Genomic DNA, 25,550 nt, shown 5'->3' with positions numbered 1-25,550 from the left:
TGACGGAGAAGACTATTCTTGAATTTGACCAAGATTGATGACCCACCTGCAATCTCGAAAACTTTTCTCATGGTACATTTACCGGCGACTGAAATAGAATAACGCGAGAGCCTCGTGCGCGGGCGCGCGAGCGCGAGCGCGCGCGCACGAGCAACGCGCTTGCTACGTACATGTTAATTTTACCTTCGCTATATTAAACGAATCATTTGTCTGATTTAATAACGTATCAGCGAACTCGACCATGCGAGAATGTTAATCCACGATAATTATTGTAATTTATGGTAATGGTGGGTATTAAACTTCTTTCGGTGGGCTTGTGCACTCCTTAAATTAAAGATCGCGGGAGCGACGACATTTGCATAAAGACGAGTAAAATTGAAGCGACAAGTGCTCGTCAAGAATTATTTTCGATAAAAGGTGTAAAAGGAACGACGGACGGGCGCAAGGCCGCCGGTGGCCCGTCCGCCATAATTCGACCGACGCGAACGCCCGTGAACAGACAATGAAACACGAGATCGCTCCTTGTTACAGAATGCTGTCACCTGGTCAGGACGGCCAGTCTAACAGTTACTCGCACGGTAATGTCGTCCTTCAAGGTGCACCCTGCGGTCAGTGTCGAGACTTATGCCCGGCTGGATACGTGCCCCACTTTTGGAGGTGAGTAATCAGACGTATTTTGCATGCATCGAACACATAAAGGCAGCGCCCGTCGGTAAACCTCCCTTCGGCGCGCTACTCACACGTGGGAATCGCTTCTCACGCGGCTAGCGACGAAAGCGTAAACCGTGTAACGAGAGATCCACCGGATTCCGGTGACGTCTTTTTATCATCCGAGCGGCAATAAACGAACGAATTATTCTCCATGGGTTTTCGACAAATACGAAATCGACGATGTTCGCGTCGCAATTACCGTTCCACGATTTTACCGTGCGAGCAGAGTTATCATTACGCGGCAACATTGACCGAAACGATTACGAAGGGAAATTACTGATCAATGCCGCGTAAATACTTCTGTAATACCGGCTAAAGGAACTCGAATCCGATGCACGCGATCCTTCTTCGACTTTTTTTCGCCCGTTGAAGCTCATCGGGCGTCGGAAAGCAAAAGTAAATGGTACGAACGAGCGCACGGAACGAGCGAGTGAAACTTAGCGAGCCCAGTCGCAAAAAACAACGCTCGAAACGGAAAATTATCTCGAGCGTGGAGGGAAGACCGGAGATGCAAGATCTGCCGGGTTAGTCACGATCGAACGATCGATAAAGCGTAGAGGCGCGCCGGTCCGCAGGGTGACCAACCTTCGCATAACCGATGCGTATCACGCGAACGGGAATTGTGACAGTTTATCCCTGGATATTGGTTACACGATTTGGGAAAGTTTCGCGTAGTCGTGCGACATGGTCTCCGATGTGCCTCGAATTTGTAAGTAAATAAGAAATTTCAACGTAAATTGCGTAGGAAAGAAAGAAATTTAATAAGAGAGGAATCTATGTTGCGAAAGTTGTCGAATTTTAAGGGACACGTGTAACGATAGGTTAGGGTTATTGTTTCAATCAGTACAGAGTGTTTTTGTATCCGACAACGAAAGGAACAATGTAAATAACCTGCAATGACCCGCGAGCAACCTTGTTTACCATTCTGCATCGCGATGATTTCTCCAAAGTTTCTACTTTCATTCTCGCACGTGTTCGTAAATCAAATGATACGACTGTCCGTTACGATGACGACTTAATGTAACACCTTTCGACACAGTCATTCGGTTATATTCAGAACCTCCATAATGGTCAGAATGACCTGGCTATATGTTCTTCTTACTCGATCGCGTTGTTTTCAAGCTAACCTCATCTTGACTTCCGAAACCGATTTACGTCGCCACACGCGCGTTCTAGAAACTGAACGTGAATAATTATTGGCGTTCGTAATCGATTATGTGTCAGTTACTAATGGTGCTTCCTGTTTTCTGTATTATTCGTTGTTAGGAATTTAGTTCTTTTTTTTTTTATTTGTTCTCCACTCTTGACTGCACTCATTACCTCTATTACACAGGTGATAAAACCTCTTTTCTTTTGCAAATTTATTCCAGTATCTTGCTGTACTTTTACGAGTTTTGTACCATAAACTGTTAATGAATAATAAAATAAAGCCTTTATTTGCTTTCACGATCTTTTTACACTCGCCCGGAAACATTAATAGTATTGTATATTAGGTAAAACGATAATTCCTCAAATTCGACACGATTTAATTAATCATCATGACACAAAGTTAAAGAATAAGACAACCGCTCTTGTACAGACACATGCGTAAACATATCTGTTGACCCCCTCTAAACTTTCTCACCCTCTGATCTTCACGTATACCACAAACTTCAAATTACGACTTGAGCGTACGTAATCCTTTTGTTACAAAGGACGTGTATACAAATGATTAATAAGTTGCCGCTTATTTACGAAGCGCGTGCACATACGAGCCCCCCCCATAACTGAACGTTCATTTACGATGGTCGTATAAATACGCTCATAAATTACAACGAATCTGCTGTGTTAATTTTTTTACACAGCTAATAAAAAGTTTTTCGCCGTATATAATTATTTTAAACATTGAACGCCCCGGAATATTTGACTCGAATTAAAATAATTACAGTTCGGTTTATCAAATTTTCGCGAGCACACCGTTACCCTATTGGAGACCACGTGTCTCGCTCGAGTCGACGCCTCGGGGACCTACTGTGCGGAACTGTAAAAAATGCTTCTGAAACCTCACCAAGTGTCACTCACCGATTTTAACGAAACTTCGTACACAGTTAGAGGACTGTAAAATATGCAACTTCCATTGATCCGTTTGCTCAGATACACAATCGTTTACGAAATATTAAACAACGAACGCAAAATATCGAGTATCTGACCAAACGGTCGAAGAGACGTCACTTGTCACTCGGTTCTCGATCCGTCTACAAAGTTTCGTTAAAATCGGTGCTTGACAGTTCGCGTGGTCATAAATTATTTATTAAATTCAGACCCAGTGTCGTTACCACCGGTGTGCATCGTACTTGTTAATTACTTTCACCGTAAAGAAATATCTAATTTCTTTAACATACATCTACAACTAATGTAAAACTATTGCTCTTTGCAATAGCTCCACATGGTATAAAACAAAAATATTCAATTTTTCTTAAATTTTACAACTGCAATTAAATATAATTTGTCAGTCTGTTCAAAGTGGTTCCCTGAAAAGTATCGGGTTGTTCGAAAAGTCGTTTCGTTTTTTTTCGGTGAAAACGAAACACGATTTTTCCAGAGTGTATAAACATTTTATTGAATTATATATTCTCCGTTTTGGAAAACGAAACGACCTTCCGAACAACCTAATACATTATAGTACAGATTAATAAATTTTTTTTTTCAGATTTTCAACTCGGATCTACTTTCACAATTATCGATACCTATTTCTTACAACCTACTATACATTGGGTTGATCCAAAAGTCATTTCGTTTTTTTTTGGTGCAAATGAAACACGATTTTTTCATAGCGTATAAACATTTTACTAAACCTTCTGGTAACGCGGTCTGGTGTTGTTCTTTTGCCTTGAACATTCGGAAAATACGTGCGAGAACAAAATTTATAAATTGATTAGTTATCGAGAAAAAAGATCTATCACCATTTCCCCGGTTTCGTGTTCTAGAGAGATTCTTAAGTGTCCTTCGGGTCCATTTTAACCCATCTAACACGATAGGTGTAGAATACGACTAACCTATTCTCCGTTTTGGAAAACGAAATGACTTTCCGAACAACCCGGTACAAATTTTCGAAACAAATTACAACAGGCCCCCACCGGTCCCCGATCGTCCGGGGCCCGGCGATCTCTAGCGCCGTAACTGGCCGTACCGATACCGAGATACCGCCCTTTCCGAAAATTCCGATTCGATCGAGTTCGAGTCCGTCCAGGGGCATTCTCACCGGTTCTCCGGCGCGCACTGTTCGCCGGGAACGCCTTCGCGAGCCCGGCTATCGAAACGGTCTCTCGGGCAGTCTCGTCTGGGTAATCGCCGGTCGATTTCCCGTGGGCAGCCCTACGCCGCGAGAAATCGGCCCGCAGGGTGGGTAGGCAGAAGACCGGCGTTTGCCGGTGAAACGCGGGGAGCGTGGCCGTGGCCGGGGAAGCGGAGCCAGATCGAAAGAGGGCAAAAGGAAGGTTTCTCGGCTTCGGGTCGTAGGGTCGGCTTCGTCGGTCTCACGCGAGCCCTGCGTGCAACGAGACCGGCGATGGGCCGTTCCAAGACGAATCGGCCGGCAACCGAGCTAACCGATGAGAAGAAACGAGAGGCGAGAGTGCACCAGCGCCAAAGATGAGACGGCGCGAGAAGGGGAGAGACGTATGTTGGCCTGTAATTAACATACCGAACCCCCCCGTGCAAAGACGGGGCCCGTTGGTTCGCAGGTTCACGGAGCGCGGTGCAGTTCGCTCCAAGTTCGTTATTCCCTCGAAAGTACCACGGGGTTTTGCTCGCGGCGTGCAGAAGGCGCCCCCGGCCACCGTGTACGGGGTGACTCGTTTCGTATAGGCCCGAGGGGGGGGGGGGGGCTATAGAAACGGACTAACCTCTGACACTCTAGCGCTCGTCCTACGAATAACGTCCTCGCGGTGTTGTTCACGATCCTCGTCTACCCTTACTCTTTAACCGTATCGAATCTCCGCTCTTCGAGTCTTGTCTTCGTTCTTTAGCAGTAACCACTCCGAAGAGATCTATCGCTATCTCCCCGGTTTCGTGTTCTAGAGAGATTTTTAATTGTTGCTCGGGTCCATTTTGACCCGTGTAACAAGATAGGTATAGAATATGAACAACCTATGACGTTCTAGTTGTTGTCCTCTTAGTAACGCCACCTGGTGTTGTTCTTTTGCTTTGAGCACTCGGAAAATATGTGCGAGAACAAAATTTATAAATTGATTAGTTATCGAGGAAAGAAATCTATTACCGTCTCCCCGGTTTTATGTTCTCGAGAGGTTCTTAATTGCCACTCGGGTCCATTTTGACCCATCTAACACGATAGGTGTAGAATACGACTAACCTATGACGTTCTACTGGTCGTTCTCCAAGTAACGCCCTCTGGTGTTGTTCACGATCCTCGTCTACCCCCACTCTTCAATCATACTGAATCTTTGCTCTCTGAGTCTCGTCTTCTTTTTCTATTGTTCTACTCGGAAGATATACGCGAGAAGAAAATTTGTAAATTGTTTAATTATCGAGAAAGAACGATACCGGAGTCTACCACCGTCTTCCCCGGTTTTGTGTTCTCAATAAAATTCTTAACCGTTACTCGGGTCCATTTTGACCCGTATAATATTTATCCGTTTTCGTAGCCCTTCGAGGCATCGAATCACAAAAAATAAAACCACGCTCGTATCTCCCGTGTACTCGAAGTTGTAGCGATATCGAGGTTCGGGTCAGAATTGACCCGGAGCGGTTTCAACGTGCTTTCGCGAGCAAGGTAGCAAACTTCAGCTCTTCCCTTTCGCTCGAACATTGACGAGAATCACGTCCGGTAAATTCGACAGTTCTGGTACTTTCGACCGCAAGTGGAACCATCTCTTTAGAGCTCGGTTGGTGCTCGACCCTGTACGGAACTAATCCCTTTTTTACGAGCGCAACAGAAATGGTCATAAATGACAGGATGATACTCAACGAGGAGGACCCTCCCTTATCCCTTTATGATTTACCGGGCCGCGTGAGTACACCGGATCGTTAATTAAACCGATGTTCAAATAAATTAGAAACTCTCGATACCTATAACGTATTGATTAGATACCGAAATGGGAATAGAAAGTCCAGCTGCTCGTATCGTGAACGGGGATCTCCATTGTGAGCCGCGTACACACACTCGTGCTATGCGCACGAGGCGCTCTAAAGGCCAGATCAGCCTCGCTGCTAAATTGGCTACACGGTTTTTGATCGCAGGCAGATTCTAGGCGACTACGACAAGAAACACCTGTTCGCGCTCCAGCCCGGCTACGAACTTCTGTTGTTCGGTTTTTACACCGTCGAGCAATCTGTACCACGGAGGGAGATCTGTTCTCTTATCGTGGAGGAGGCTGCGAGAGGTCGCAGCGTGGTTTTGCGGAACGATCGGGACACAGTGGACTCGGACCAACCGAACCGAAATACGGAAGAGTATCTTCTTAGCCACCGAAGAAACTTCTGTACTTCTTTGAAGGATCTTCCTCGTGACCTGGACCAGCTAATGCGAAGCACAGAAGAACATCTCTCTTGCCACCGAAGAAACCACGGAACACAGCGTCTCGGATCTTCCATGGGACGACATCAACACGGTGATAATTACACCGTGCCGTCGTGGATCAACCATACCTCTTTGGGATGACAAGAACACGACGGTCTTAATCCCAAGACCTAACCGGGACTAACTAATGTAAATAGAGGAAGGAGGCCTTCTTTTCTCTTCTCGGTCGAGAAATTTCTCGGTTCAACTTCGTTAAGGTATCTTCTTTGGGAAGACCAGAACACGTTGGACTTAACCTAGACCTAACTTGGACCTATTCTGAACCACGTAGGCGAGCCTACCTCTCTCGACGAAGAGAGTCCAACTTTGTTCCAGTGTCTTCTTTGGCAAGACCAGGACGTAAGTATGGACTCTTTAAGTGTGAAATACCGTTTGGATGTTCAATTTTTTTTTTTTCTTTTTTTTTCCCCCGTCAACAGAACCGGCAGCCTTTCCACGGTCGTACTTCGAAAATCGAGCTTCGAACGGACTGTATACCCTTCCGTGAGATCGCAAGAGCGTAGATCCGGGACCACTTTTTAGAATTCTACGTTCCGCTCGCGCGAAGTCTAAAAGGAAGACAAACGATCCTCCCGTGTGTCGTTGCGATCGGTTGGCCTATAAAGGATGCCTCAAATCTTCCCAATTTGTCCAGGAAACCTCCACGAGTGAACCGGTCTCGACACAGAACCTGCTGCGCTCGATCGTTCCGTTTATTAGTTGCATCGTCTCTTTCATTGATCCTTCGCTCGAGTGTCAATGTTCGTAGTCACGACGATAGTCTCTGCACCAGCGATTTCCGAACATCCTGGAACACGAATTAATGGAAATTTTTCTTCTCGATGTCGAGAAGATTGAATTGTTCTATTTATCGAATGGGAAGGAGTCTTTAAGGGAAGCCTCCGGTCGAATTGCTTGCGAGACGCTAGCCCTAATAAATAACAAACGATACGAAACGAGAAACGAAGAAAATTCGAATTACACATTTGTGTAATTTTTTCTTTCCATCGAGATGGAATTCTGTCGAACAGTATCACCGATATCTTTTTTGCAATAACCTGGAATCGCGAGTAAATATTCGCAATTAAATATTGCCAAAGATATGTTTCTTCGTATTGTTACACATTTTTCCGCGCGAAGTATTTCCTTTGGCGCCCTCTTGGCAATTCTGAGCCACGTGCCGCATGGATTCGTGTCCCTCTACGTTGGAAAATTTTCTATCGATGGGACCGTTTCGCTTTCAAAGTCCTTACATTTTCCGCGAACAATCATCGTAGATAAGTTTTCTCGAGATCGTTGTAAAACATCTGCTCGTGATTCGCCGTGGCGCGCCACGAATTAGCAGATGAATTTGATAGGGAATTAACGATCCGCGGCTAATGACTAACCGCGAGGCGTGTAAAGAGGGACGAGAAAAGAGACGAGAATGTTGGCTCCGGCAATACCGACTGTCAGAGGCAGAGAGCATCGCGCTGGACAGGGGTGGGGATAAAGAGCCGGGAGAAACTGTATCGTCGTGAAAACCGCGCGGTGGGGGCGGTGTGTAGGGTGTGTGGCGGGGAGGGGTTCGGTGAAAAGTCGCCTCGATCGCCTCGACGGAGCGACAGAGTGTGAGAAAAGCTCGAGCGCGCTTTAATCCTTCGATTCCCGTGGACTTTGATCGATGGTCGGCTATTCGGATCCGGTCGGCCTCGATCGGGTCTTTCACGCCGCCGATACGTGCTTTTCAACCTTCTGTAATTCATTGTGTGTCTTCCGAGGAAACTAACGGCATTTTTTTCACCAGAATCTGACTTTATCGCGGTCTCTCCGCGCGCCAGTGTCGGATCGGATACTCCGACCACTTGTCCGTGTTCTTTTCTTTCTGTTCGTGGTCGTTCTAAAAACTGTTTCAAGCTTACTCGAGTCATTCGTATTCTCTACAAACTTTCAACGCCTTTCTAGAAGAATATTTACGATTGAAAAACAACGAGACCGAACGAGAAAAAGAATATACACAACTTCGAACGAAATATTGTACTATCGTAGATCGGTCTTTCTAAAATGGGGAGGGTGACCACTGGAGAGAAGGGCGTCTTCGGTGCAGTAGAGACGCGAGGGGAGCGCGTAGAAGAATATCGTTCCCGTATTGTTTCGAACCTACCATCTGATTCGACAAATTTTCTCCGAAGAGCCAGTGTTAATCAACCGAAATATTACTGTTCTCGAGCACGGTGAGTGCGAACGATCTCTCCCGCCTCGATTATTGTCTCTCGCGTCGATTTTTCGAATTCTTGTTCGGTTCGAACGCAAATTCCGCGAAGACGTGCCATGTCACGTGAGGTTAGGTCACCGGTGCCCCAAGTATCCGCCGCATTCAGCGAAACCAATCGCGCTGTGTATCAGCGAGTCGCAATTAACGCTGTCCCCTCGGAACCACCGGCGACCGCTTCGGCTGACCCCGAATAACTACCAGCGACCCCAAATAATTTCGCGCGAGCCAACAGCGGCCCGTTAACGCCGTCGGGATACGGTACACGCCGAGTGTAACGTTACAGAATCACGGACGAATCGTGTCCCATTGTTTCGCGCCGAGACATTTCGGTGCTTCATGCGCGGGCGTGACGGTGATTAACATCATTCGCGGGGCGAGTCTCGCGGCGGAGATCTCGTTAGGATCATTAAGTATAAGGTACTTATACTTAAGTACCTTATGAAAAGGCGGGATGGGATGGGAGGGGGGTCGAGACAGACAGGTGGTTTACGACACGAGGGAGAGATGCTTGATATAATAGAGGGGCGGGGGGGAGGATACTCGAGACTAATATTAAGGACAATAGAGCGCGACTGAAGCTACAATTTACACTTCTGACGAGCAGTGGTCAGAAATTTCAAACACGAACGAGGGGGTTGGTAAGTGATACTTTTTTTCCACTTAATATTTAGACACTTATTAGTGACACTTTTTCTTCTATTTAATATTTAGAATTGAAAATAATTATCTTCCCGTTCAATTTCGCGAACATCGAAATGGAAAACTACGGAATACGGAGGATTTTTTTTCGGGAGGTCATGCGCCCTTGGAAAATAACCATACTCGTGATTTCATTCGAGGGACCGGTTATTCACTTCGCATGGCGGTAACTAACGGTTAATTAATTTTTCACTCGGAATTGCGCTCTTAAATTGTAACGGGCATATATGTTTACACATATTCACCGATTGAATTTGTATTCAACGGCCACGCCAATTACCGTGTACACGATGTGAGACGCATATGAGTGTGTATTGTTGAGCTAACGATGTACACACATCGATTGCATTATGCTCGACCCATCGCGTGTACTCAGGAGTGGGGGAAAAATTGACACCAATTACATTATACTTTCAACTCGATAACAAGCACACCAATCGCTTTATGTACCATCCACCGTGCACATTATTTATATAGTATTCTAAATCAAATAACACGCACACATCGAACGTGTTGTAATCAACCTTGCTGTACACATGCATCGGTCGAATTGCACGTAATTTACCACCACATTGATGAAGTACATTTTACTTTTTATCGAACGACACACACGCGCAGTACCGTCCCTAAAGATTCTAGAGCCTGCCATTCCGGTTTCAATATAATTAAAAAGTTTTCAGATGTTGGTCGTTATAGTGTACAATATGTTTGAAAAAACTTGTATTTGTCAGAAAAGTATAATTTACAACACGACTTCCATCAATATAGTTTCCAACATAATTTTACGTTTAGAATAATATTGTGTTAAAAGTGTGTTAAAAAAATTGAATGTTTCGAGTCGGTACAATTAGGTACATTTATTTTTTATAAAATGTGAACAATAAGTACAGAATCCCTCAACACGATACATGCCGGGTCGATTTTAGGCGACTTTTCGCTCAAGCCGCGTACACTAACGCTTAAAAGTTACTGAACATTCAACCGAAACATCATCAATCTTCGAACCGCCGGAACATCGTGAAAAATACTCGTACAATAATCTTTCTAGGGTCGCTCTAAAGGTCGAACCCTCTACTTTCGCACCTCTACGTCGAATTCCCCTGAAAATCCTCGTACCCCAAGAAATGATTGGAAAAGTGTAAATAGTTTTCTCGAAAAAATTGAAAAACTTCAAACCACTCCCAATCGTTTGGAAAACTTATTACGCATCTAAAATCACCGTCAATTTAAAGATCGAAGCTTCCCCTTTACAACGATCGTCCAAAAGTTGGTTTACAATGTTTTTTTTCACTGTGTAATTTTACTTTAAAGTGGAAGTCTGTAGCGTATCGGTTCCCGTCGGTTGCGGGTAAATTACCAAATTAACGACGTTCAACTTAAAACGACGCTCGAGTGAAAGTTACAAAGAGTCCAATTACCATTTTACACAGTTTGAAGATCGATTGCTTGTACCATTTTAGACGTTTTAAATGGTAATTTTTAATTTAAAATCTCGCTTAATCTCGATCGTCGGTTCGCACGCATACGTCCCGTGCGTCGCGTAACGTGTCGAGCACGGAGTCTCGATGCAGTGTCCCGTTTGTCCGCTGCCAAGGGCGGTACTGCGCACGCGCACCGATCGGATTGTACCCAACCCGTCGCGCACACACGCACGCGCATGCGCGCGCCTCAATCGGATTGTATTCTTCGCGTATCACAGCCACCACAATGCCCGTGGTACGAGCTGTCGCGTCAACGTGTCCGACAGCACGTGCAATCAACAGTACGACTCGACGGTTCCCCGGCGTCGACGAGGTTCGCGCCCGTATCCCGTCGAAGACAGGTTGCACGTCACACCTGAAATCCGATGAAGCACGATTCATTCCTCGTCGAAGGAGCGAGCGAGCGAGCGAAAAGGAAAAAAAAAAAAAAACTCCCCGATAAGCCCGAGATCCCTACGGCAGCCGCGCCTCGTTCGCTCGGCGACTGCGAATCGTCAAACTTGATCGCGTCCCCTATCTCGCGTTTCCAGTTTTAATTTCCCTGGCTATCATCGCGCGGTTCTCGGAAGCGGCAAATTATCTTCGATGCGAAACGTCGCTGAGATCGTTACGAGGGTTTTATACGATGCAAAAAAAAAGGGAAAAAATTCAAAAAAAGAAAAAAAGAAATAAATGATAAATAAAAAATAAAAAAGTGGGAAACAGAGAGAGAAAGAGAGAGAACGAAGAATATGGGCCTCATCTGGCGCCAATCGTTCCACGCGTTCGTCAAAATGAAGGCTTTCTATCTCGCGTTCTTGTTTCGCTGGTTCTTTGTTTTTTTTTCTTTCTTTCTTTCGCTTCTTCTTTCTCCCCGTGTCGCACGTATCGGCGCGACGGTCGCCACGAAACCAACGGAACTTATCTCCGCTGAATCTGGCGGGCATTTTTGTCTTGGGGACTCTCGAACGTTTTACTTTGGAAGATTACAGTCTTCCGTTGCCGGTTTCCATGTTATGTTTATTGGTTGTGGAGATTACGGTTGGGGAGGTGGGGGGAGAAAGCGACCACGGTGGGATCGAACCACAGCGGAGGGTCAAAAGTTGGGGGGGGGGGGGGGGGGGTGAAGACGAAGAACGAAGGAGAAATTCGAGGAATTCGACGAAGCTCGTATCGTATCTTCGCGGTGGCTGCGAAACGTGTATTTAATGAACGCTCGATGAACGAATACAAAATTGTCCGCTCGTTATTATCGTTCAGGCTTTTGGAAATTAAAGGAGGAGAAATTCCAGGAGCAAAGTAACCGAATTCGGTGCCGACTTCGCCTTAAATGGAGTCCTCGGTGCACGAGGGGAACCTGAGTGTGATAATGGTGAAAAAGTCGGTCGAAAATGTATGGTGAAATTTTTGTCCGGGAGGTACCATTTCCGAGGAAATCAATATTGAATATTGATTTATAAAATTCGATCGTTAACGCGTTGCGATTAGAGTGACAATATCACGTACTTCCACTCTGATGAAATTAAATATTTTTTCGTTGTATTTTCGCGACAGTATTGCCAATGGATTGGCAAGATTTCTGCGACGAAAATGAGCCCAAACACGACCCCATTCGGACAATTTAAAAAGGAAAAAGTATTTTTTGAAAAAAAAAGAAAGTGTAACAAAAAATAGTCCAAAGTAGGTCGTGTTTGGGTTCGTTTTCATCGAGAAAACTTCGCGGATTCGTTAACGACGTCGTAAATACACAAAGTATATATTAAAATCGTCTTTTTCGTATTATCGGAGGCATGTAGTACGAGGCTCGTTCGCGGTTGCTCCGTCTCTCTCGCTCTCGTTGTATTCCCACCATTCCCTTCGTCTTCGCTACCTCAGCCCGGGGTAAAACTTGTCGCTCGACCCGAATCTTCCTTCTCGTTCCTGGAATCTCTCGAATTCAAGTTTCGAACCGAATTTGAATTTCCAAAATTTCGAAGTGTCTCGCACGAATTTGCAAATCCATTGGCCGACTGCACGTCGATCGAAAATAATATCGAAAAACGACAGAAAGGAGTGAAAATAATCGTTTGACCGACTCCTGGACCGAGTCGTAAAAGTCGTGGCCGAAGACAAACGCTTTTATCCGAGTGGCCCCCCGAAAAAGCATGCCCCTAAAAGTTCCAGTCTCCCGACGCCGATTTCTTCACGTTCATCGAACCGCGAACAGAAAGGGTTAGAAGAGAAGAAGAATGTCGCTCGGCGTTGCAGGTTTCGTACGCGTGGCGCAAAAACTTGAAGACCTTTTGGTTCCTCGTGTCCCGTCCCCGTCCACAACCCGTTCCCCCACTCCTGACGGGCACGTCATCGTCGTCGTCGTCGTCGTTGTTCTTCCATCGGCCGCGCATCCCCGAATGCAGCCCCGAGGAGTTTCACTTGTCGTCGCATCGCTCTTCTCGCGGTTTCTTCGCCACGGTTTATGCATATGCAACGCCGTTGTAACTTCTGTACGTCGTTTCTTTCGCCCCCTTCCTGTCTTTCTCACGACGAGACCCCGCACGGGCCCATAAAACGTTTGCCAACCCTTCCGTTGTTCGATGAAATGACTTGCAAATGTTCGGTCACTGGGATGTATTTTCTGCGAGTGTACGTTATTTGGGTAGGTATACGCGGGAAAATTTCTCTGACGTTGTAATAATAATGATAATAATAATAATAATAATGACGGTGTTTTCGTCGTAACGAAATTGTGGTGTACCTTGAAGGGTAAAGTATCGAGCGAGAACGGAAAGGAAAGACGAAACCGAGAAGAGAGAATTGACGCGTATAAGTAAGAATACGTATTTCTTTGTCGTAAAAACGAGGCACAGTCATGGGATATTTCTGTTTTATATTTTATCCGAATTTGATTCAGTTCGGTACGGTTCTGGATGATTCGGTTCGATTCTAGTGTAATTCGGTTCGGTTCGATTCCGGGCGATTCGGTTCAATTCTAGATAATTCGGTTCGATTCTAAATAATCTGGTTCGATTTTTGGCGATTCGGTTCAGTTGTAGGTAATTCGGTTCGATTCTGGATGATTGGGTTCAATGTATGTAATTCGCTTCAGTTATACACAACTCGTTCGGTTCTGGGTGATTCGGTTCAATTATAGGTAACTCGGTTTGATTCGGAATGATTCGGTTCAGTTGTAGGTAATTCGATTCTGAACAATCTAGTTCGATTCTGAGTGATCCGGTTCAATTCTAGGTAATTCGGTTCGATTCTGGATGATTCGGTTCAGTTGTAGGTAATTCGGTTCAGTTATAAGTACACACCTCGTTCGGTTCTGGGTGATTCGGTTCAATTATAGGTAATTCGGTTCGGTTCCAAACAATTTGGTTCAATTCTAGGCAATTCTGTTCAGTTCCAAACAACTTGGTTCAATTCTAGGCAATTCGGTTAGACTCTGCACGATTCGGTTCAGTTGTAGGTAATTCGGTTTGGCTCTAAACAACCTGGTTCGATTCTGGCGAATTCGGTTCAATCTGGACAATTCGGTTTAGTTGTAGATAATTCGGTTCCGTTCGATCCTAGGTAATTCAGTTCAGTTATGAACAATCCGTTTGGTTCTGAATGATTCGGTTCAGTTATGGGTAATTCGGTTCAGTCCTCTCCATCTGATTCGAGGTAATTCAGTCTTATTTTGAACAATTCGGTTCAGTTCTAGGTAACTCAGTTCCCTTCCGTTTGATCCTGGACAACTCTGTTCGATTCTAGGTAATTCGGTTCAGTTCTAGGTAATTCGGTTCAGTTCTAGGTAACTCAGTTCCCTTCCGTTTGATCCTGGATAACTCTGTTCAATTCTAGATAATTCGGTTCAGTTCTAGGTAACTTTGTTCGGTTCCAACCGGCCCAATTCGGTTCCAGGAGAGTTCTCAGTTCCATTTCAAACAACCCGATTCGTGTCTAGGTAATTCGGTTCTGCGTAATACTCATTCCATTTGGTAACTCGATCGTGTCTCGTAGAGGTTCGTTTCGGTCCAGTTTTCCCCTTAATTCCGTTAGCTCCTGTAATCCGGTAACCCGCCGCACTTGAAAGTGATAAAGATCGCGCATAATCATCAAACGGAATTCCAGACGGAGATGTACCGCTGTCGTGGCCACGGCGACGCTTTTGCACGGAATGATTTTTATGGAGAAGAATCCGGCCACTTTTTCTGTTTCTTTGGGCCCACCTTTCTATACCCCGTTCAGAGGCCGCGTCGTGTCCTGCCTTTTACGGTACACGCTGGCCGCCTCGAAAGCCGCTAATTAGCTTTGCTCGCGTTCATCTCTGAACGTTTAATCGCTCCCGCCCGGCTATATTCAGAGTCGCGCGTACCGTTCCGGTTTACTTTAACCGAGGCTACCTTATTCTGTTAATCTAATAGAATATTGTCGAGCATTAATCGTCTAATTCGTTTCTTAATCACGCGTCAATGTTAATTTTCTGAACGACGCACCGATGACGACATATTGTTAAGAAGTAGGCGTAGAAGTGGGTTAAGAGGTAGGTATAGTTAACTCAATTTAAACTTTTAGAAGACATTAACAAAGATTGTAAATATTACACTCTGAAAGACACCGATAAAAATTCTAAAGGTTGTATTTTATAAGATGACGATAAAAATTCTAAACGCTGTAGCTTAAGAGACACCAATAAAAATTCTGAACGCTTCACTATGGAAGACATCGATAAAATTTCTAAACGCTCTACCCTAAAAGGTACCGATCGAAATGTTGGACGTTTTACTCTAGAAGACACCGATAGAAATTCTAGGCGTTATTATTCAGAAGAAGATGGCAATAAAGATTCTAAATCTTATATTTTGAAAGATACCAATAAAAATGTCAAGTGCCCCACCCTAAATAACAGGCACCTATACAAACTCTGAATGTTGTACGGTAATATTCATTAGTAGGGGATTCTTAATGTTAACCTCGAGATTGTAGCCAACCTGAACATAACACTTTCATCACCAGCTACTGTTGGCAGCTGGAAAGATGTCTTCTAGACTAAAAGGAACGTGGTACCATGTGCGAGGAGAATGTTTGCAAACAGGTTTTGGCAATAAATTGAAACTTATTAAATTAAAATTTAGATTGATAAGATTCGTGAATCTTACCAGAGGTAATCTTCTCAACTCTGCACAGTACATTCGAACGTGTACTTAAAGATACACCACCTGGAAACATATAGAATACAATCGTGTATTAATTTTCGAATATATTCGACCCCAACACGATTAAATGTCATATTATGCATCACGTCACATAGTTGTATCTTCCTTTGACTAGATGTCGAGGTTTATTGATGAATAATCCAAATAGTAAAATTCTGTACCACGATAAATACAGGTTTGAAAAGATCGTAACTTGCTCATTGTCAATCTTCTGTATCCGGTGGTCATTTGAGGAATACTGTTTTTCACACACGATAAAAAATTCACTAATTATATTTTCAAATAAAAAAAAGATATCCACTAATTATTTTTCCAAAAAGAAAGGATATCCACTAATTATATTTTCAAATAAAAAAAACGATATCCACTAATTATATTTTCAAGTAGAAAAAAGATATCCACTAATCATATTTCCAAATTGAAAAAGATATCCACTAATTATATTTCCAAATAAAAACAAAATATCCACAAATTATATTTTCAAAGAAAAACAAGATATCTACTAATTGTATTTCCAAATAAAGAAAAAATATCCACTAATTATAATTCCAAAAAAAAAAGGATATCCCTTAACTATATTTCCAAAGAAAATAGTACATAATTAAGAAACCATATTCAAGTTAAATCATCCACCGTCCACCTTGTATCAACAACCGTCCCAGGATTGGCAGATTGTACGTTTCGAAAAATTCGAGGACCCGATCAGCGAGCACTGGTGACGCAAAGGAAGCGATCGTGGTACGAGTAGCACAGTTGCGGTTGTATTAAGCCATCAGCTACCTCGGACGCGTCGAGCTTTCCTTTTCAACGAGGTGTAATTCATTTACAAAGCCGCTTTGAACCTCCGCCCGGACCGTCGCCGGGTATTGCTCGTCCACGGTTTTTACGATGCTCGGGGATACACGGGGACGATAATGTTTGGCATTTTCAAATGTCAGCCGATCGTGCGAACGCAATAAACACAGTCGTAAAATCGAGCACCGGAGCGCACCGGGAGTCGATTATGAAACGTTCACGGCAGCCTCGAAAATATTCCGGCGAGTTTCGTCACTGTGGAACTTTCTCGATCGGCCGACTTTCCGTGCACAGTTCAACGAAAAAGGAGAAGGAACCAGAAAGAACGCGTCCGGAAAGAACCAGAGGAAGCCGGATGGCGTCCCGTGGAGAGGAACCGAGTCGGTGGCTACACCACGAGGGTTCTAGACCCCGTGGAATTCTGATGGACACCCTCTGCGCGCCGATGGAATTAACCCTTTGCTCTCACGTGTCTACCTTCAGTCATCCTGGGTGGTAGTTCAGCACGAACGTTCCCTGAAAGTTACGAGGATGGGATATCTACTTCGGTGGGACGTCAGTCATCGGATGAAGGGGTTGGAAAACGTTTTTCGAGGGCCGAGACGACAAGTGGATTATATTTAACAACAATTTGGCCGGAAGAGACCGCAAACGAGGGTGGAAGGAATGGTACACTGATAGCAAGCATTTGTGTAGAATCAACATCGTGTGTTGTATCACTGTGTTCGAGGAAGAAGAGGTAAAGTATGAGGTACTTGTAACACTCTATGGGATTGGGAAATTACCATTTGAGTGTATACGATTGCTCGTTTGCGGAGAATTTATTTTGTATATTGACAAGATATTGGTGTCAATGGATAGATCGTGACGAAACGAACGAAAAAGTCTAGTATAATTTTTTTCTAACGTGTGTACGTATAACCGAAAGAGCAGTTCTTGTTTCGGGGGTCACACGGTGCTGCGAGTACGGAATCGACAAGATGGCGACGCCGCTAGAGGGCGCGTCGCCGAAATGGCGCGAGATTTGAACGGGAAAGTGTATTTTTCGCCCGGAACATTCGTTCTCGATTGCAACGATGTCGTATTCCGGACGAATGTTTAGAAGACATTCTCGAATGTGAAAAATTGACGGTTAATAATTGTTGATATAATTGGAATCGACAGTTCCGGTGTTAAAGATGGATAACTGGCTGGTTCTGGGTAAACGCGTCGATGCATTTCTCTCGTTCGCTCGCTTCTCGTGCCCGGAGCGCCCTCTCGGGGCAACGCGCGCAAATTCGAACGAATTTCGATCGCTTCGAAGCCCGTGGGACCTTATTAACGACCGACGCCGATTAAGGGTAGGGCAAGAAGTGGAATTAGTGTTTACGTAAGCGGGTGGAAAAAAAAAGGAAGAACCGTTTCGTGGAAGATCGAGCAAGGGCGGTGGTGAGCTCCGGAGAACAAAACGCAGATTCACGGAACGATAGCGCGTACCGGCCCGACGGATCATTAAACGAGACAATACGGGCCGCGCGGAGTTAAGCAGAAGCGCGTTTTTTCATTTGTTCATTAGCGCGACGTCCACTACGGGAGAAATGCGAAGGAAACGCGGGCCCACGAGAAAAATTTACCGTGCTGCGGCCCGACCGCGGCAGAGCGCGCGCGGAATGCAACAAAACCCGATTTCGTGGCGGTTTTTCGCGTCGTTACACGACTGGATCATCAGGGAAGCCGATTTCACAAGAATCGCCGGCTCGTTGGCGGTCGGTCACGTACGCGCGATTCGCGTACAATGTTTACTCCCCCTCCCCCGCGCCTTCTCGAGAGACGCACGAGCGGACCCGTGTTTTATTAAATATTTACCCCTCGCGCCGCTTCGATACGAGATTTCACCGTGGACAGGGGAGGAGCGGTGTACTGTCGCGTACTACGGTATTTCCGCGATAAATTTCAAACCGATGTTCACGATAAATGTGAAAGTAGTGCCCGCAATTAGTGTGAAAATGTATGTTTACTATAAATGTGAAAATGGTCGCCCGCGATAAATGTGGAAACGGTGTGGTTGCGATCTACGGTATTTTTGTGATAAATATGAAACTGACGTTCACGATAAATGTGAAAATAATGCCCGCGATAAGTGTGAATATCAATATCCTCGATAAGTGTGAAAATTGTGCCCCACAAGTGTGAAACCTAGGACAGCGATAAATGTGAAAATCTGTCGCGACCTACGGTGTTTCCGCGATAAATGTGAAATCGATGTTCACGATAAATGTGAAAATAATGTCCACGATAAGTATGACAATGGTGGCCCACGATAAGTGTGAAAAATCTAGGTGCACGATAAATGTGAGAGATGGTACTCTCGATAAATGTGAAACAAATGTACACGATAAGTGTGAACATTTTATCCCGATTACCAGTCTCCCTTGGAACCGTTCGAGAGTGAGAAAAATTGCAATATTTCAAACTCCTCCCGATTGTTCGAAAAATTTCTTACCTACACGAGATGACCGTGAATTCAAAGAGCAAACTTTCCTCTTTGCAATGACCCCCGATAATTGTGCGTACGATTTTTTGTCACCGTGTTCCTTTACTTTGAATCCAAAACGTCCCTCGTAACGTGTATCTTCGATGGATCTTCTATCCTCCTTGGAACAGATTCATGTAACTTTTACAGATTACACTTCTGTGAGAAACAGTGATGCTCCTAAACCAGAGTTTGGTGAAGGTCAATGTACCTCGTACTTCAAGCTGCTCTACAGACCTACAAACTTTCAACAGAGGTGTCTGACACTTAGCGAATAATCCTTGCGAGAACACAAGGAACGGTCGGATCAATTTTCACGAACGGCATACCTCGATCAATCTACAGAGTATTATCTACATCGTCCAACGTATAGAATTACCGTTCTACGAGAAGTTCGAAAATAGACGACACAGAGATCCGTTCTGGACCGTATCTTGTACCGAGCAGATGGGAGACCCACGAATGAATACAATACAGGTTCACTTCTCATGGCTGGAAGTAGACGTGCAGGTGGAACGGATACGTGGTGACTGAAAGTAGTCACACAAGTGGATTAGGTGCTCAAGATTGATGACCGACCGTAAACATACTAGTGGAATAGGTGTCCAAGTTAGTGACCACTAGCAGACACACGAGTGGAAAGTTCTAGTTCGGTTTACTACCGGTAGACATCCGAGCTGATAACTGAGACGTATGGAATCGATACCTCGTACCCTCTCTGAAAACTATACTCGAGTTTACCAAAATTTTCTAAATACTATTCAAAGTCACAAATCATTTCCCAAGATTCTATCTACTTTAACACTTGGTGGACTTGGTTGCAAATGCACTGCTACTCTACTGGGTATTTAAGACAGGAATGTATGCTTCTAAACAAACCATGTTCGAACAAAGCTTGCGAATGAATACGAAATTTGAACGAGTAACGTTAAAAGATACGAATAAAAATGAGAACGAGTAAAATTTGAGAAGATACAGCAAGCATGTGACAACAGGTAAGTACAGTTCACAGTTTACACCACCGGTAGGATACAGCGAATAGTAATGGATGACCATAGTTACCTATAAGATGCAGCGAATATATAGATGACTATAATCACTATTATAAATTAATAACTTCATTGTCCCTGAGAACACAAAGGTCCCTCGTACAAAACTACTCCAGAAACTTACCAAATCCCACAAATGCCACTAATTTCAATTCACCAAGCTCCTACCAGTCCCTGTGGCTTCGTTGTCACCTGGAAACAAATTCCCAACCGTAAAAAAAATTTTCTAAAAATTCACCCCACCCTCGAGAAACCACCAACCGGTTTAAATTCCCTAGAATTCAAACTAACCCCTCCTCCCCATCCCTCGGATAGCGTCACTCCCGTCAGTGGAAATGAACGTCCACGTGCCAGCTATATGTTCATCCCCTACTCCAATCCCACGGAGTGTTCCATTTTTGTAAAAATTCCAAGCCCTGTTTTTTTTTTCTTTTTTTCATATGTTTATCCCTTATCCCAATCCCACGGAATGTTCCATTTTTGTAAAAATTCCAGGCCCTGTTTTTTTTTTTTCTTTTTTTTTTCACTTCTACTTTGTTCATCCCTCGGCTGAATATTCGCTCGATAGCGTCGAAACCGCGGGAAAGTTTTTTTCCTCGCTCATCCCCGTAGCGGCTTGACCGCAATCATCGGGATGATCCTCGCCTCGTGCCTTCCCGGAACCGTTAATCGCGTTTAATAGGCAGATTTACGGGTTTTTGCGAAAGTTGGGCGCGCGAGCGGCTCCGCTCTCGACACGTTGTTTACGCGACCGCGTACCTCGCCGGTCGTTTGTCAAGCGTTAAACACTGGTCACCCTCGCCTCACCTCCCATTTTCCACCCGGCAGAGCCGCGGGCGATACCGTGGCTCTCTTGATTAACGAGACACCCCATATATCCGGGCCGAGTCACCCCTACGTGATGGGGGAGAGATCGCATTGTTGCATTCGTGCTTTACTGCATATTGCGCCGTTGGTGCCGATCGTTCGCGGGCTCTGACGTTTCCCATACACCACCTTGGAAACCTTGGTCTTCGATCGGCTCGGTAAGTTCGATCTCGAGTCTCTGGTGTATAGGGAAATGGTCGAGTTTCTCGGGAATAATTTTTGTTTTTTTTTTTTTTGCTCGAATTAGTCAGTGTTCTGAACTCTCGAGAGGCTGGAGGATTTGTAAGAGAGGAGTTCGTACTGCTCGAGGACTTACAATTTGTATTGTTGTTGTGTATTTGGTGAATGGAAAGGTTCTGAGGAATTGGGGTTGGTCACGGTTAGGGACATTTGTGCTTGTATTTATGACAGCGATCTGAGGTCAAAATTTAATGAAAATGGATTTATCGGTTGTTTCATATCACGTTTATTTAAACTAAATTAATTCAATGTCTTTTTTCCGATATTGTCAAGAAGGATAGTGTTCGTTATTTCAACATTGCATGGATTTTGTTTAGTGGTAATTATGAAATTTCACATTCGTAATAAATGTTCGTTAATCAAGACTGATAAAATTCTAAATTAAAATGTTACATAGTTGTAGAAATATTTTTCAATTTATTCAAATGTAATATTTTAAATATCTTGGAACAAGAAATATATGACTTAGATCACTTTCATAATTATGGGCACATTTATCCAATTTCTATAATTTGTATATAACCTGCTAGTACATTTAACGTTAGCCAAGACGTCATAAGATCTCGTTTGTGTCAGCTAGGGAAGAAGTTAAACAGACGAGTCCTTTTGCAAGGATTTACAGTATCCTTTTACCTCTCTCGATCGAATACCAAACTTCTATCGAAATGAATTTTAACGTGAGATGAAGAATGGATCTTGTGCTTAAATTACAAAAAGAATTTCTTTCTGTTACGAAGACATGATTGAAATAACATGGACATTAGTAGACAACCTTCTATAGAAATCTAGAGCGCATGTAATGCGAGACTCACTGGCTGTTGCTCTGTCTCTCTCACTCTCGTTCGCTGTGCCCTTTCACTTTTCTCGTACGGTTCGCGCCTGACTGGATTTCAGCTCGAGATAAAATTCGATTAGATATTACAGTATCGTGTGCGTGAATTTGAGGTTAGGTTTAAAAACTACAATAACATTTTATCGTGACAATTCATATTGTTATCGAAAATCTACGACAAAAACGTTATTAAATAAGTAAATAGGGCACAGATACTTTCCCATAATTCGATTTTGTATTACAACGATAATGTAAACGTTGTCACGTTACTTTTGGAACACTCTGTACAATCTTACCGATCGTCTTCTATTAGTTACGCGCAGGCAAATCTCTCGATCAAGTCTGTTCCTCCGTCGATAATAAACGCCGAAAGAGCCCGCACCCGATCGGTGTTTCATACGACTGATCCGGGGGATTGAAAAAAAAATTTCTACGGATCCAGAAAATTCTCCGTACGATGGTAGATGTAATTTACGATAAGTAGAACGTGTTGCATAGTCGGTCGCTTCAAACCGAAGATAATCCCCTCGAATTACGAGCGATCGAATGGAGTTGGTTATTTTCCAATTTTGTAAAAAAGGGAAAGAGAAGAGAAGGGGAAAAGAACAGAGGAGAAATTCCTGTCAGGATTAAACATCGGGGCGCAACGAAACGAAAGAGCTTCGTTAAATTATTTCATCCGTTCGTGTCACGGCGGATAACAGAGTGCTCCGTCTAATCCAGCGCCAACGTTGTTACACTTGAAAACCGTATCCCATCCGTACAAATCCGACAGGTTACGGTTATTTGCGGTTTTCACGCACACGAAGAAAAAAAAAAAAAAGAGAAAAAGAAACAAAAAAAAAAAAGAGGAAAGAAAGAAAATACCTCGCGTTTCCTCTGCCGCGTTTCCCGCACGGTTCTCTCTTAATGCGTCTCTTTGTTGCCTCTCCCATGTTTCTCTACCTGACAAATTACTCGAGATCACCAGCGTCCTCGTTTTCTGTCGTTTGCGCCGCGTTGATGTTCACTGGGAATGCTTCGAATTACTTGAAAATAAGTGGAACGTCAGCGGGGTCGTACTTTCTTCTTCGGGTTCTTCTGCGAATCAAGTCAACGCCAATATGACGTGAACAACGTTGTCGTTCATAAGTCACTGGACACTTAGTCGTATGACCTTGAAAATTTAGATTAAGACGTGGGTACAATTTTCGAAAACTATCTTACCGATTTACTTCGTCACGCTTAACGATTCCGAGTTAATATTTTACCGTAAAAATGTCACATCGGCCGACAAAGAACCATATTTTTATATTTTTATATTTTTATATTTTTATATTATATTTGTCCCATCTTCGTTAAAGTATTGCCAACAGATCGGCGAGATTCTGCCGATGAAAATGAGTACAAACACGACCTGCTTCGGATCACTTTTAATTATACGTAATTGAAATTTCTTTTTGAAAATTTCTCAGCCACGTGTAATTAAAGTATGCGTAATGGTGCGAACAAGGTCGTGTTTGGGCTCGTTTTCATCGGGAGAACCTCGCCGATCCATTGAAAATACTCTCGCGAAAAAATATACAAATTTTATAAAGGCATCATTCCGGAAATGCATGGAATACAATCTTTTTTATGCAGCGATTGCGAAATAATGATAATGTGTTTCTTTCTTAAGGAATTAAATATATTATCCTAAAATAATTTTAGAATATTATATATGATTCTAAAATAATTTTAACGAATTCCTTCCGGAAGAAGATTAATCAATAATTTCCTTTCCAGAAAAATGAAATTTAATAAAATTAGAATAACTAAAAAGAACTGGACATTTTCTTCACACTGTGCGTGTTCAATAAAATTCACAAAAAAAAAATAAGCGTAAGGTCTTGTTGTGAACGCAGCCTTAAAAGCTTGCTAACCTTTCGCGACCCTTTGAGTAATGCGTCTGGTTTGGCTTTAACTTGGATCGCAGCATGCGTGCACGTATGTATGTTCGGGGCAACTGCGTGTCCCCACAGACTCATCGTTTTAATGCAGCGTGAACCATCGATCGCTGATCGAATCGATGCGCACGATAAGCACTCTAAATGCTCGGCGGTGTCCAGTGAGAGCTTTGAAATTTCAAAATCTGTCAGCCTTTGTTGGGGCGTGAGTGTACGTTCCATACTGACCCATGTGAACGTTTATGCTTTCCCTCTATCGCGATTTGCATTTATGGGGATGTTTGTTGTTCGATATGCCGTGTCTTGTATCTGTACTTGACGCGCAAATGTGAAATTATACTTAACAAATTGTTGGTGGGAGGAAAGAATTCGAGAACAAAAGTTACTGTTAAATAACTATAAATATATTCGGTTAGCATTTAGTCGAATAATTTGTAATAGTTGTAAAATTGTTTTACAAATGGTATAATAGTTGTAAAATTATTTTACAAATAGTGTAATAGCTGTAAAATTATTTCACAACCACGACAAGTCAAGGTGAGTGAATTCATAAATATCGAAAAGTAAATGCGTTGCACGAGCGATACGTTACATCGATAAAAAATTTTACGGAGAACGGAAAGTAAAAGTGAAAAGTATGTCAAACCGTAAGAAAACAAGATCCACCGCTCGCGCCGGAGCGAGGCGGCCGACGGTATTTAAAATTTCACGGTAACCCGTTCATTACGGGACGCCGTGTTTCCGGAGGCCGTCGTCGGTTAAACATGATCCCACGATAATGGTCGGCCGTCTAATAACCTCCTCGCTTGCGAAGCGTACCGCGAACTCTCGTCCTCGCGAGCGAGCGCCCGACTCGCACACGCTGCTCGATAAACGGTACGTAGACGATGATTGCCAGGGGGAGAAAGAAAGAAGTCGATGCGTTTCAGCGGAAAAAGAGCCAAGTCCACGCGATGGATGCTTGCACGCGGCGAACGAAGACGCGAACTGGCAGCGTGGTGGGAGGAATGGGATCGTGGAGGGGAGAGCACATAAGAAGGAGACCTCGGCCCTTCCCCCCGTGCTTGGAAAATAGTCGAGATCGTTCCCATCCTCGAATCCAGAAAGACACAGTTCCGGGTAGTTGTTTATAAAAAGAAAAAGGAAACATATTTTGTGGAAAGCAAACGATACTCGAGACTGTTCCCATCTTTGAACCCAGGAAAATCAACACGGTCCCAGAGAGCTATTGATAAAAAGAAATTATGAGAAAGAAAAGAGAAACTGAAGTTTAACTCACTGCGTCCTAGTTGTATTTATTTCTCTTTTCAATCGTTGGATTCCCCATAAAATTCTTTCTTTGCCCTACCCACTGTTGCGATCGAAACGATTATAATCGTTCAGAATTATATTATTGGTTTTCGTATATTGCAAATTACATCGCTACGTTTCGTTCTTTGTATTTAATTATAAATTTGCTGAAACGAATA

The 25,550-nt window shown here is 43.7% G+C and overlaps 2 protein-coding genes across 3 annotated transcripts in view; one reads left to right on the top strand and one right to left on the bottom strand.

The window, feature by feature from the left end:
* Positions 1–25,550, top strand: part of LOC143148534 (uncharacterized) — a 163,861-nt gene that overhangs the window by 3,346 nt on the left and 134,965 nt on the right. For both annotated transcript variants that reach the window (XM_076314939.1, XM_076314938.1), the window contains exon 2: positions 532–657. In XM_076314939.1, coding sequence (XP_076171054.1) covers positions 533–657 — 125 coding nt within the window. In that variant the 5' untranslated portion in view covers position 532. The remainder of the gene's footprint in view (positions 1–531; positions 658–25,550) is intronic.
* Positions 10,060–25,550, bottom strand: part of LOC143148537 (uncharacterized) — a 60,289-nt gene continuing 44,798 nt past the window's right edge. The window contains exons 2-3 of the mRNA XM_076314946.1: positions 23,024–23,236; positions 10,060–11,057 (exon numbers count right to left, since the gene is read on the bottom strand). Coding sequence (XP_076171061.1) covers positions 10,718–11,057; positions 23,024–23,091 — 408 coding nt within the window. The 5' untranslated portion in view covers positions 23,092–23,236 and the 3' untranslated portion in view covers positions 10,060–10,717. The remainder of the gene's footprint in view (positions 11,058–23,023; positions 23,237–25,550) is intronic.

This window comes from Ptiloglossa arizonensis, chromosome 6 (genome assembly GCF_051014685.1).
Source record: "Ptiloglossa arizonensis isolate GNS036 chromosome 6, iyPtiAriz1_principal, whole genome shotgun sequence".
In the NCBI taxonomy this organism is placed as follows: Eukaryota; Metazoa; Arthropoda; class Insecta; order Hymenoptera; family Colletidae; genus Ptiloglossa; species Ptiloglossa arizonensis.
Note: the sequence above shows the minus strand (reverse complement) of the source record. Positions and strands in the feature narration are given on the sequence as shown.